Source organism: Chiroxiphia lanceolata, chromosome 1 (genome assembly GCF_009829145.1).
Source record: "Chiroxiphia lanceolata isolate bChiLan1 chromosome 1, bChiLan1.pri, whole genome shotgun sequence".
Classification (NCBI taxonomy): domain Eukaryota; kingdom Metazoa; phylum Chordata; class Aves; order Passeriformes; family Pipridae; genus Chiroxiphia; species Chiroxiphia lanceolata.
Window position 1 is genome coordinate 8,958,569 of NC_045637.1, and position 14,582 is coordinate 8,973,150.

General features: G+C 37.0%; 1 protein-coding gene across 5 annotated transcripts in view; it reads left to right on the plus strand.

Annotated features, from left to right (window-relative positions):
- Positions 1-14,582, plus strand: part of LRRC6 (leucine rich repeat containing 6) — a 34,390-nt gene that overhangs the window by 16,336 nt on the left and 3,472 nt on the right. For all 5 annotated transcript variants that reach the window (XM_032705984.1, XM_032705959.1, XM_032705953.1 and 2 more), the window contains 4 exons: positions 52-117; positions 1,737-1,806; positions 2,632-2,727; positions 8,684-8,769. In XM_032705984.1, coding sequence (XP_032561875.1) covers positions 52-117; positions 1,737-1,806; positions 2,632-2,727; positions 8,684-8,769 — 318 coding nt within the window. The remainder of the gene's footprint in view (positions 1-51; positions 118-1,736; positions 1,807-2,631; positions 2,728-8,683; positions 8,770-14,582) is intronic.

The window sequence follows — 14,582 nt, forward strand, 5'->3', positions numbered from 1 at the left end:
ATTCACTGCAGTTGTATTTATACTGGAAGTGTTTCTTATCATTGTTATTAGGCTTCATTTCTCTTTGAAAGATGATGAAGAAAACAACCAGTTCATCTTGGAACTTGCTGTTTACAGGTCAGATTTCTTTTTTTCCTCTTAATTTTTGCCATTCGTAAGATCTAATACACAGTGTTTCTGTTATACTCCTCCCTGTACTGGGGCCTTTTCAAGAGGAAAACAAAAACCAAAGGGGTGATGCAATAAATCTTGAAGCCTGTGGCACAGAAGTGAAGCTAAAGACCCTTCAGGCTGTTCTGTTACTCCTGAATGAGGACTGTGTCCTTTTGGGAACTGATGTTTTCTGCAGTCCACAGGCAGGTCTCCTCCATGCCTGTCGTTTTATACTTATGTAAAATCTTTTCCATTCTTCATTTGCAGATCAGGGTTGTAGGGAGTGGGTTTTTTGCTCATTCTTTGGCCTTAGAAGTGCTCCAGTACAATTCACATCCTTATACTTAAATTCTTCTCCTCCCTGAAAAAGAGTAGGGTGGCCTTGTCCTACTTTCCTTGCTTACTGGAAAGAGTCCATGGCTAATTCTTGAACTAGGGCATTGACTGGAATAAATTTGGTTGAACCAGGCCAAAGTATCATGAAGAGAACTGATAACTATTTGGTAGTATGTATACTTCTAAGCAGTACAATGACCTTTTCCATTCTTCAGGAAGAGGCTGGAAACCCACAGGTTTATCTACCCATAATAGGAACTTGTTAGAATAAAGCTGGAACTAGTTTTACAGCACAGAAATACTGTTCTTGCCAGGTGTTCTTCCCTTAAAACTCATTAATTTCCCTCAGAAGAGATCTGCTCCATGTTTCTGAATTATAAGATACAGGTTTTTTGGAACCTCAGAAAATCTATTCAGGTGCAATAAATTGTTTGATGTATTACAGAATCACAGAATCATTTAGGTTGAAAAGGACCTCTAAGATCATGGAGTCCAACCTTTGACCCATCATCACCTTGTCAACTAAACCATGGCACTGAATGCCATGTCCAGTCATTTCTTGAACACCTCCAGGGATGGTGACTGCACCACCTCCGTGGCAGTGCATATCATAATGTTCTGTGCTCACTTGTAAGAAATGCAGACTAAATAATCTGAAATATTCACCTGAGAAGTAATGTTATTAAAGAAGGGAAATGGGGAATACGTACTTGTACATTCACATGACTCGCATCAGGTGTCACATGATGAAGAGCAGATGTTAAAGTGGAGTTTTTACAGGTCATAAATTTTGTTTGACAGTACTGAAATTTAAAAGTATTGTGTTTTCTGGGAACATAAAGTATTTCTGTTCATTATTTTCCAGCAAATTCTATGCAAAAAAGAGAAGTCCTATTATAAATTTACTAGTAAAGCCTTCAGAAAGAAAAGTAGGAAAACAGTTTTGCAATTTTAAATAGAACATAGATTAATTTTCTTATTAACGTAAAGCACTAATAGATGAAAAACCTTTTTGTTCTTCACAAAGGTTTTGAATTCTTGCAGTTATACAATAGCTAATGGGATGGACTTCACAGAATTTAGACATTATTTTAATGGACATTCACGAGAAGATTGTGTTTTTCTTTCAAAAACTTTAAATTCTAATAATATAACTTAATAACTGAAATTTAAGTTCGTACTTTATAAACAAAAGAGGTATATGTTCTACTATAGATTGGTTCATTTATTTATATTTCATTCTGAAGATATTTGGACACTTCTCTGCTTGATGTCGATGTGCAGCCAACTTACATACGAGTACTGGTGAAGGAAAAGGTTGGTGTTTTCTTACTACATTCATTTTGCAACCAGGAGTTAATGTTTACTATAGTTGTTCAGTGGACTTTGGATTTGATTTGTATGAGTTCCCAATTGTATCTATGCCGAAAGAATGTTCTTTAAATACCTGCTTTATATTGGACCACATATAAACTGTGGACATCCTAACCAGAAGACTTGCAAAGCCTGCAATTGAAATTTCACTGTCTTTCTCTCCTTCTCTCTTCTTATTCCCCCCCCACAGTGTACCATAATTCACTTTAGAAGAGAGCTTCCCAGTTGCCCTAGCCTAGAATTTACCAATTTCACAATCTGGAATTTATAGCTGACAGAAACCAATGGATGTATACTCTTCTGAAAGGGCATTTAAAATGTCATTCCACTTTTCTCTCTTCTCAGTGGTTTTAATTTTGTCATCAGTTTTTTTAAAAATTCAAAGTACTTTCACAGTAAACCAGAGTCCCTATTTTTGACTGTACCAACTGAATAAACAAAACTTCAGAATTGCTTTATGTCCAAATTAGACTGGATAATCTTTCTCATTTAATTGCTAATGTAAGTCAAGCATCATTTTATAACCTTCTTTAGAAATGTCACTTCAGGAATGGCAGCAATTCAGGAATATACATCTGACTATACTTATAGTAAAAGCTGGTTAGCATGCTAATAATTTATTAGGATTATATAAAGTGAGAGGATTTAGACCTATACTGGCCTTAAAATCCAAGGATGTGAGAGTGATGTTTTAACATGTGTTCTGTCCATATCAAAGAAAGAAAAAAAAGTTAGCATGATGTACTTCAATCCCATATTTTCTCATAGCCATTTCAGTTTGTCCTCCCTGAGGAAGTGAAGCCAGACAGCAGCTCTGCTAAAAGATCACAAACAACTGGTCATTTGGTTGTCACCATGCCAAAGGTATGTAAAGTAGTCTGAGGAGACATCACACAAAGATCCTTAAATGTTGTGAGTACTTTGGGAATATTTCTGAGTTACAGGTAACATCTGGCTTGATAAAGATATACAGGCTAACCTTTCCCATTGGGGCATATTTTCCAAAAAAGGAACATTGCATAAGGACATTATAATCAGAGAGCCAAACCTCAGTATTTAAAATCCCTTTAAAGGAACATTATGAAAATCAGTATTAATAGAACTGTTTGTATTTCCTTTATTTTAAACAAACCCAGCTTTTTATGTGCTAAAAGAGACTTTGCAAAACATGCAGTATTATGCAAATGTGTAAGAAGATAATTTTTTTTGAAATAATGAAAATAAGCAACATACCTACTTTCTTTTTCCACTTGTGAAACAATAAAAACAATTCAGTTTTTCAAAATTTGTGTGGCACACATATGTATGAAGGTTACGTTGTTGTGCAAATAGAGACACTCCTGTCATGTCTCATGTTTGGAACAAGAGTTGTTTAATTCATTTCTCCTTCATGCTCTCCCTGGTTGGAAAGGATCCACTGAGTAGTTGTACAAAGTGTTGTAGTCATAGAGCAAGAAGGTTGTAGCAATTCAATATTTCAATTGAAACTACTTGGAGCAGAGAGAGAGCTGGAAGTTTTAGGGAGGTAGAGTTCCAGAGATGAGAATGAATTCTGTGATGGGGTCCTGGAAGTTGAGGGGGGTTAATCAAGTGTTCTTCTGCTATTATGCCTTGGGAAGGTTGGGCTGCTTTTAAGACCTCTAGGACTACATCATATACTTTCAGTTTTCAGAGTAGGGTAACCCTGCCCAAGGATAGTTACAGTAAAAAATTAACCTTTTGGTGTTCTAGCCTTACCCTTCTGGCCTTTAGGAAGTTTCTTTGCTGTGTGAGAGCAGAGGTACATGGGGCTACATGTGAGTCTACCAGAATATATCAATTACAACATTTTCTTCTGAAGGAAAAAGCTATTTAGCTGAAGCTTCAGCTGCTGTTTGGGATCAGTTCTTTCTCTTTGTGCTCTGATTTAATTTTAAGACTATGCAGCTAGTAGTTCTAACTAAAAAGTTATTTTTCATTTTTACTTTGTCCATTTGTGGTTCTTACCTTCTATATTTCCTTCCATGCTCCAGTCCCATACGTCTGTCTGTCCCTATGGGGAGAGCCTCTCATTAAATCACAAACTATCACTCTTGCATCAAGCGTGCAGTTTTACCAAGAACTTAAAGAATACTGAAAATTGAACTCATTTGATTAAGGTCCATATTTTGTTTTATGTTCAAAATTCACTCGTATGAGTATTTATGCTTTCATAAATTTATTTGAAAATGAGGCCTTGACATTTGCCATTTTGCATAATGTCATTTTCAAATGTATACAAACAGTCTTGTTTACTACTTACTTGTTGGTTGCATATTTTAAGTTCTGTCAGCTTTCTATCCCATACCCTGCTTTTAATACTCATCCATCTTGCTAGTCTCTTTGTGGATGATCAGTGCCTTAGAAAATGTAAATATTTCAGAGAGTCTTTGGATATATATTCAACTCTGCTGCCTGCCTAGAAAGTCATACCTAAATCAGCAAAATTATCTCTTTGTACTGTGATTGAGAACTGCCTTTATTCCATTATTAACTTTATATGTAACCTGCCTTAATATTTTAGCTACACCTAAGTTTTTTACCTAGCCTGAGAGTCTGGAGTGTGCTTCATCTCAGAGTACCTGTATCTCAGGTGTCTGTAAGACATGGGGAAAGAGAAGTACTATGGAATAACTGGGTCAGTGTTCTCAGCTTTGCCTTGGTTTGGTTAAAAACTACTTGAGTAGCTTGGACACAGCAAGAGACGCATGATCGGAGTGCCACATGGTCTAATGTCTTTGTTGTCATTGGATCCAAACACTTGGATCCTGGAAAGCAGCTTTGCAGAAAAGCACTGGGGAGTCTATGTCGCCATGAAATTGAACATGAGTCAGCAATGTCCTCTTCTGTCAAAGACCAGTTGTATCCTGAGCTGCATTAGGAGTGTTGTCAGCAGGTTGAGGGAGGCAATCCTTCCCCTGTGTTTGGCATTGCTGAGGTACACATGGAGAACTGTGCCCAGTGCTGGGCTCCCCAGTGCAAGAGAGACATGGACATGCTGGAGAGAATCCAGCAAAGGGCCATGAAGATGATTAAGGAACTGGAGCAACTCTCCTTGAGGAAAGGCTGAGGGAGCTGGGACTGTTCAGGCTGGAGAAGAGAAGGCTCAAGGGGATCTTATCAATACATGTAAATACCTGAAGGAAGGGTGCAAAGAGGAAGAGCCAGGCTCTTTACAATGATACCAGTGACAGGACCAGAGACAGTGGGCACAGACTGGAGCAAAAGAGGTTCCCTCTGAACATCAGGAGACAATTTCTTACTGTGAGGGTGACCGAGTGCCTGCACAGGTCACCTGGGGAGGCTGGGAATTCTCTAGCCCTGGAGATACTCCAAAGTCGTCTGGACATGGTCCTGGGCAACTGGCTCTAGGTGGCCCTGCTTGAGCAGAAGGGTTGGGCAAATTGACATCCACAGGTCCCTGTCAATCTCAACCATTCTGTGATCCTGTGAACTTCATGGATTTGCTGACAAAAGATGGATTTGTGTTACTTCACAAACAACTGCATGTAATACCAACCTATTGTTCTTTTTTCTATATTGTAGTCACAGAGTCTGTTCTCTTCCACCAGGACTGAATTACAGTTCTCAGGTTAAATTTTTGGGATACATATACTTTTCAGGATGCGAGGTATAATGAATAATGATTAACAACTGGAAGACCAATAGGTATTTTTCTTGCAGAATATTATGGCTGATTTTATCAGCAATGCTTGAGAATACTAATTTGAGATCACCAACTTAATGTGAATTCCTTTTAGTAAGATAATTGGAAGACCAGAGTTCATGCAAGTTCTTTCAGGCTGTATCAATAAGACAAGCCTAGTGACTATATTGCACTACATTTAATATTTTTGTTCCTGATAAAAAATTATCAAAATAAAATTATTTGCAACTAGATGAATGGCCTAGCACATTCCTTAGGTAACTGAAATATTAAAAAATGCCACTGACCTAAAAATAGTGTCCTATAACATGCTGCTTGCCATAGTATCCTAAAAATATCTCACTCTTCTCAGTAACAGAACAGAAATCTAACTCAATTCTGAGTGGTTTTCACTTCTGAGTGGTTTTCACTTCCTTTAGTGAATTTCTAATCAAGTTACTAAACCTTGCACCATTCATCTTCCAGCCTGTTCATAGTTCTCAATACTTTAGGAAGAAAAACAAAACCTCTTTCCTTGGCTCTCCAATGACCTTGCCACACCATAGATACTGGAGATAGTAAATTCCACATGAAGCAGAAGAAAGCAAATAATTTTCACCTTCTTTTCTGGGAACATTTTTTTTAACTGTGCTGTTTATTACACATCAAATCCCACAGAATGGGTACCTTTCTAAGGCAGTGCCTATCGACTTTTTTTTGGAAGGTCATCAAAAGAAACTGAAGGACACAAGGTTCAGTGAAATGATACAGTGACACTTTTAAAGTGTGGTGTTTGCGCTGTGATAATCATCTGTACAGAGATTTTGCATGACTACATTGTACGTGCTTCACATTCTGGGAAAAATATTTGTGACTTGAAGCTTTTCAAATCTTGAACATCTGTTCCTGGCAGCATCATCTTTGCAGATGATGCAGGAAAATTAAAACCTGAGAGTTTCTTTAAAAGACTTTGACCAAAATTGGCGTATATGATTTTATAAAATGTCATCATGGATTACACCAGTAGCATTTTAATTAATGTCTGAGAAAAAGCATCAAAACCCAATATTACTAGCAAGCAGGTTTAATTTAGGGTTCTGAGACATTCTGTGTCATGTTTTAAAACTTTCCTTTTCTTATTTTAGTGAATCAGAGAGAAAAATTTGAACTTTTGATCACAAATGAATTCTGACAGCTTTTTATTGCCTGGGGCTTCAAAAGCATTTAGAAATGTAAAGATCAGTGAGAGTTAAATTCCTTAATTAATCTAAAAATAGAAGTGGTATATATTATGCATGTCAGTGTTATTTGATAGAATTACATTATATAATTCTCACTTATCTAGGTATGGTAAATGCAGTAATATTTCATTACCATCAAAGGCATGTGGAGACATACAGCTGTGGAGCCCTGGAAATCTAATAATCCTTCAGAACAAATGTGTTTCAGTGAAACACTGTTACTCAATGGAATTCTCGTTGTAGAAGAAGAAAGTACTGCAGGAAAAAAATGTGGACTGAAAATATGAATAAAAATATGGTTTTCACATATTTCTACTGGTTTCTCAAAAATACTCCAGATTCTATTTAACACACCTATGTCTAGCACTCTCTGATAATGATCTTAAAAATGGTGTTGTTTCTGTTTTCTAATTAATGTAAATATTAGAAATAGTTTCATAGAATAACTTCCAGAAAGCTTCATCATATTAATTTAGTCCATCTTCCTGCATACCACAGGCTTTAAATTTGACACAGTTACCTCTGTACTGAGCCCAAAGTATTACCTTTGGCCTCAATTGAAGCTATGGCAGTTCTGTTTTTCAGAGCAGTTTTTCTCAGTGATCACTGTCACTAAGAGGTGGACAGTCAGTTACCGGCGTGGTGAAGCTCACGTACCATTTTTTCAGAAAGAACTAAAATTACAAAGTATTCCTTAATTTTTCGTTTGTTTGGTTTTGTTTTTTAATTGAACAGACGTAGGAGGACATCTTTTGAGCAGAAGAACTTTTATGTCAAGCAATATTTGCTAATTGATAGATGTTCTAGTAGGCAGATCCTAATAACCCTTACCTAAGTTGCAAGATCAGTTCTTGTCAAGGAAGTATCTTCTGTTGAGTCCAGAACCAGCACATTTCTTTACCATCCTTGATGATGCTCCGAAGGCAAAGTAAGGAATATGAGTCTCAAGGGGATCAGTGGAATAAATTATTTTAACAGAACAGAACACTTGAGGGCCTCCTGAGAAAAGAGGGTACAAAGAAACAGACTTTGCTTCACCAGAGCATATAGGGCATCAGCCCCTTCACACTGAATTCTGGAAACAAATGACAGAAGCTACAGGTTTTGTCTTATTTCTTAGGGGGGTTAAAATGGAGACTCTAAATTCGCAGAGCTTCTGGAACAGACTGCTCTCAAATCAACTACACTGTGAAATAGCCAATAAAATGAACTATTTGGTATGCTTCCTGGTCTTCTTCTTCTTTTCAAATGCTTAAGGGATCCCTCTCCCATGATGTTGTTAAGAAGGGAAAAAGACTCCTTTGCAATGAGATAACACATCTTCCAAAAAATGATGGCAGACATGTTTTCTTTGAGAAGGAGAATTCACTTGGACTTTGAACTTAAGATTCTGTTTTAGCAAAGATGCTGAGGGAGTTTGTGGTCACTTGTAATTTTTATAAAGAGTGAGGAGAAGTCCAGACTGTAGCCGAGTCTGTAATAAAAATGTCTGAACAACAAGCACATGGACACCAGAACTGAAATGCAAGTGAGAGGCACATCATGAATCAATTAGTTAACTATGGAAAAAATAAGTAATATGCATTATTAACATGGTACTAAACAAGACAGCATATATTTAAATATGAATAGATGTATATATTTAAATGCTCTCATATATATATATATATATATATATATATATACTTTTATAAATGTTTGACTATAATTTCATTCAGATAATTTGGTTAAATTTGCCTTATGTCTGTGCTTCATGCTGAGTGAAGAGTGTTAAAATCTATCAGAAAAAATAAATGTCACAAGAGAAAATTTATGCAGACACTCTCAATTTTCTATTTTTGAGAGATTATTTAAATGCTTGTGAGCAAAGTGTCAACTTTTATGAGAGTTATTTTTTTGTCTGTTTTTATTTCAGGCTAAAGAAATAATCCTGGCTAAGCAAAAAGTTTCAGCTTCAATTAAACATTCTGACTGCAATACACTGCAAAAAAATGCAAGAAGGTAATTACTTTTTTTCTTCCATATTTGTTTTATTTTTGTCAGTGTGTTATTCACATGCCAGAAAATGTGCTTCTTATTATGTTATTGCTGAAAATATGAAAACATTGATTTGTGTAGAGTAAAACTATTTCTATAAACTTTAGACTAATAGCCTGTCTGGTGCTGTTTATGGTGATCTCCTCCAATAGCAGAGCCAAAAAAGCACTTATTTCTGCCCATCAGTTTTGTACCATCAGCTCATTCAGATTATTAACTGGTATATACTAAAACTAAATCACCTACTGAGAATGGGCTCTGCAGAGCTCCCTGCTATGGAACCCAAGTCTGAAAACCTTTTAGAAAGCAATGATTTCAAACCTCTGTCATGAATGTATTTTCTCACTTATATGCAGTTTGAGCTACTGTGCAAGTAAATAGGTTCTGAAGGCAATTCTGCAAGGGTTTATAACATAGATCCATCCTGTTAAATGTGGTGTAAACTCCAGCTCTTGAAATCTTCCAGTTAGTGACTGCCAGAAGCAAGTATCCATGATGCAGGACTTTTTGGTTTTACCCTTAGCAAGTATTAATGTAGATGGACACTAGGGTTGATGGACACTTGGCCTAAGTAAAAATACTATCATATCTCTTTTAATCCTTCCTTTTCCTCTTGCTGTAGCCAATGGTATTTATATCAGAATAAGATAACAACAGAGTTTGTTAAGCTGTTTATCTGTTTATATTTGAAGTGTTGCACTTGTTTCCTTGTTTGATTTCATTGTGGTGAATGTTGACAAAAAGACTAAGCAGAGAGTAAAAAAATGGTTCTACAAGCATCAGTTGTAATTAACGCTGCTTGTTATTTCTAATAAAAATCAGTCATTAACTTCTTTTCTTTAATAATCTGCATAATGAGAAGATAGGGCAACTGTAAGAATTTATTGAGGTAACTAAAGAGCCACAAGGACTGCACTCTGTCTTTAGTCAGCAGTCATCACAACAGTGCATCATCTTGATTACTGAGTATTTCAAAAAATTTTAGGAGGTCCAGTCTAAATAGTGGATTCTTACTCTCCATAATATTTGTGAAGTCATGATAGTCAGGGGAAGTCCCTGGTGACTGGAAAAATGGAAAGATTGCACCCATTTTTAAAATGGCGAGGAAAAAAAAGAGGACACTAGGGACTAGTTACCTGTCAGCCTCACCTTTGAAATTTCTACTTTGTCTGGGAAGATCATAGAACAGATCCTCCTAGATGCTGTGTTAAGGCATGTGGAGGACAGGGGGCTGATTCAGGACAACCAGCACAGCTTCCCCAAGGGCAAGTCCTGCCTGACCAACTGAGGGACTTTTATAATGGAGTGACCACATCAGTGGACAAGGGAAGGGCTATGGATGTCATCTATCTGGACTTCTGTAAAGCCTTTGACACAGTCCCCCACACAACATCCTTCTCTTTGAATTGGAGAGAGATGGCTTTGATGGATGGGCTGCTTTAGTGGATGAGGAATTGGTAGCAGGGTTGCATCTAGAGGGGAGTAGGCAATGATTCAATGTCTGGAGGGAGATCAGTGATAAGTGGTGTCCTTCAGGGGACAGTGACATAGACAGTGGAACCAAGTGCACCCTCAGCAGGTTTGCCAGTGACACCAAGCTGGGTGGTGCACTTGACAGACCTGAAGGACAGGACACCATCCAGAGGGACCTGGACAAGCTCGAGAAGTGGGCCCATGTGAATGTCATGAGGCTGGACAAGACCAAATGCAAGGTGCTGCACCTGGGTCAGGGCAACCCCTGGTGTAAATAAATGCTGGGGAAAGAAGGGATTGAGAGAAGCCCTGAGAAGTACTTGGGGATACTTGTGAATGGAAAACTGGACATGAGCTGGCAATGTGCACTTGCATCCAGAAAGCCAGTTGTATCCTGGGCTGCATCCAAAGCAGTGTGGCCAGCAGGTCGAGGGAGGGGATTCCCCCTCTCAGCTCCACTGTGGTGAAATCCCTCCTGGAGTACTCCATCCAGCTCTGGGGTCCTCAGTACAGGAAAGACATGGACCTGCTGGAGCCAGTCCAGAAGGGGACCACAAAAGTCATCAGAGGGCTGGGGCACCTCTCCTTTGAGGAAAGGCTGAGAGAGTTTGAGTTCTTTAGTCTGGAAAAAATAAGGCTCCAGGGAGCAGCCTTGCATAATAAAGAGGATCTTATAAGAAAGATGGGGCCAGATTTTTTAATAGGGCTTGTAGCTACAGGACAAGGGGTAATTGTTTTAAAGTAAAAGAGGAGAAATATATAAGAAAGAAATTTTTTATTATGAGGATTGCCCAGAGAGGTGGTGGATGCACCATCCCTGTAACCAGGGATCAGGTCAGGTTGAATGGGGCTCTGAGCAACCTGATCTAGTTAAGGATGTCCTTGCTCATTTCAGGGGTGTTGGATTTCAGTGCAGTTTTAAGTAATTATGAATATGCTTCCTGCAGATTTTGAGGGTTAAAATATTACAGGAATGTATATCGCAAAAGTAGAAGCAGGAAAAGAGTCTCTGAATTATAGCTCTTTCTAAAAATAGTAAGTTTTGACCTCTTTAGTTGAAAAGTCGCTGAGTAGCCAGATGTTAAAAAATTTGCTGAATAGTTGTCTCTTAGATTACAGAACATTCATTACAGTGATTACACTTGACAGCTACAGATGTCTTAGCTAAATGCTGTCAGACATATAATCTGCTAAACTGTAATGTAGTGCTTTAAATCTCTTTAACTCTTCTTAGCTAGATTACATGATGATACTGTCATTACTTCTGCCACATATGAGGGATTTCTTGTGTGACTGTATACAGAATTGTATTTCAAACCTTTAGAGAGGCAAGTGTCTGTGGAAAGAATTTGACAGAGTGATTTATTACACTTACAAAGCCTCTATTAATGTAGCTCAGTATGCCAATTCTTACTGGAACTGGCCTTGCAGTTCAGCTGTGAGGGACTGAAGTTGAATTCTCCACAGCTGCATGGATGAAACTCAGTGGTAGGTAGGAACTCACTTTTCTGAATAATGCTGGGAATTTTAAGAGTAACAGTTACATAAAGTCAATAATCCTTGTCTCAGCTTTAGACTGTGCTTCCTTTAGGATATTGGAAAAGAAAAAAAATGGAATAAAACTCAAAATGTCTCTAAATGTAAATATACACACACTTGAATTCCTCCAGTAAAGAAAGATATATAAGAATATAACTCTTTTTTCTTTGTTTTTTGGGGTTTGTTGTGTTTGTTTTGGTTTTTTTTGTTTTGTTTTGGTTTTTTTTTACTGTAGATCTTAATATATGGAGGTTGAGAAATGCAGCCAGAGAATGGATTAATTTGAAGAGGCAAAGGAATAGAGTGGCAATTTCTGCTTCACAAAGCAGAATTAAAAACTAGTCAGCAAGTTTCGATCTATACACATCTTCTATAATGAAATAAGGAATGTAAGGTAAAGGTAATTTCTGTTTGTGTAGTTCAGGCATTGCAAATCTGACTGCTTACTCAAAGTGTCTTTTTCCTCTTAGCTAAGCAGGAGTGCAGTGGATGACTAAGCCAGCAGGTGCTGTCGAAAATATTGTGCAGTGCATTAGGCTGGAAATCTGACTTGTGTTCTAGTGGAATCAGTTCTTGGTGGCAGTATGTAATGTATGCCTTTTTACAGAGTTTTTGTTTTGATGGGTTGTGTGGTCGGTTTGTTGGTTTGATTTGGTTCTTTGTCTGGATTCTTAAGAAGAAAAAACCAAAAAATATATTGCTGGAATATCCACTGTCTGCTGGAACACCCATAAATGCCTTTGAACAGTTTCAGCAGATTTCACTAATTGTGAGAGACATAAAATATATAAAATTGCCTCTAAGTTATGTTGAACTTGGGACGAGGAAAACTTGAATGTTTTTAATCACTGTATTGGATTAATTAATTAATTAATTCTAACCTTTTTCTAGCAAGCATATCATGATAAGAGTCATTGGCAGAACTTCCTTTATGGTTTGCAGTTTCATGGTGATAAACAAGCATTACTTTACTTTCCTTGGAGAAGTTTTTGGTTTTAGTTGAGCTTTTTTTCATTTATTAACAAGTAAAGAATAAAAGACTGATTCTTTCAAAAACTCTCTACGGTTGTCTCACTTGAGATGTAACAGTGTTGCTGAAGATGAGACATACTGAGATGTAGTGTTTGTCTTCGTTAAGTACCTGAGAGTAGATCACAAATCTTGAGAGTTGAATAGATTTGCAGAATTAATATTTTCTGGTTACAAAGTTTGCTATCTGTCATGAAGACATTGAGAACTTCTAGAATGCAAGTTATATTGTCTGGGAAAGAAGGAGTCATAGGAACTGTAATTCAATTGACTATTTAACCAGAAAGTAGAGTCAGGTATGACTAAGCAACATATTAAAAAGGCTTTTTACTCAAATTAACCTTCAAGTATGGACTCTTACATTCTCATGGAGACATGGAGCAGAGGGTATACACCTCTATCATTTGACTAATGAGGAGAACAAAAGGTGGGGTGCCTCAGAAGTGATTTGAAAATTAATTTTCACACACGGGCCTCTGATAATCCCTAACTGTAATAAGGGCAAGGAGACTTCAGAAATGTGCCCTTCTGGAGAAAAGCATTCTCAGAGACACTGTTCAGTAAGGTCTTGGTCACTACAATCTGAAGTTATGTCCAGTGTGTATATGTGACAAGGACAAAAGACTGAGGGCAGAGATGAACTTTAAAGTCATGTTCTAAAATTCCATAACTTTGTAGACAACTTTGTTAGAATAAAATTTTGTGTCACTATAAGCTTCCCTAATGTTTAACACACTAGGGACTCGACTTTGGCTGACAAACTGAACAGTGAAAGGGGTGAAAATAAGATGATATTACAGCCACATGCAAAAATTCAATTTCCTCACTGCAGGTATTGGAGCATATTTCTTGCTAACAGACAATGTCACAGTGATTATGATTTTCTACCTAACTTTTAGAAACTTGGACTCTGCTGTTATATATGGTCTCAGTCTGATGAATCCTATTTGTGAGATGTGTTTGTCTTTTAGAACAGAATGACCCAGACGTCATCAGCCTTTCATTTATCAGAACTGCTCACCAGTGATCTGTTAGTTCTTCTTGGTTGTAGTTTAGTCCTTGAAAAATGAATTTGATTCTACCAGTATTTATATTTTTCCAATGATCCACTCAGTATGAAGACTCTAGTTATAGTTTCATTTCTCTATGTAGAGAGATTTGAAAGGCCTCTTATACAATGAAAGAGGTATTACCATAATTATTTGCTTAGATTACCTAGTAGATTTTTCTAAGTCTGTATTTTCAAAAGTTGAGACCGGGGTATGGTAAAAGTCATACATTTGCCATCAGTTTTTGACATACATAAATAAAGACTTGTCTCTCTCTAAGCTCTCAAATAAGATATTCAATATAAGAGACTCATTCTGTTTTCTTATTCAAGAAAAGGATTTATTAGTACTTCTTCTAAGATGAAATTATTTTTATGCTGTTTCATTCATAATGTTAGAAGACTGGAAAAAGTGTCTCTTCAAAGCAGTTGGTTGTGACTTGTAAATATCTTTGGATATCCTGGTGCCAGAAACAAAACTTTCAATTAAATTTCAATAATTGTATATTCTGGATTAAACATATCAGAAATCTTTAGCAACTTAAATTTTATTGAAATTCAGAAGTTGAAGCAGGGGAATGTAACTGTCAAATCATTAAAGTATCAAATATGTGAATTAAGAACTGTGTGAACAAAAAGTGTAAATTATCAAGAAATACCGAATTATCAGATATGTGCTCCGTCACAC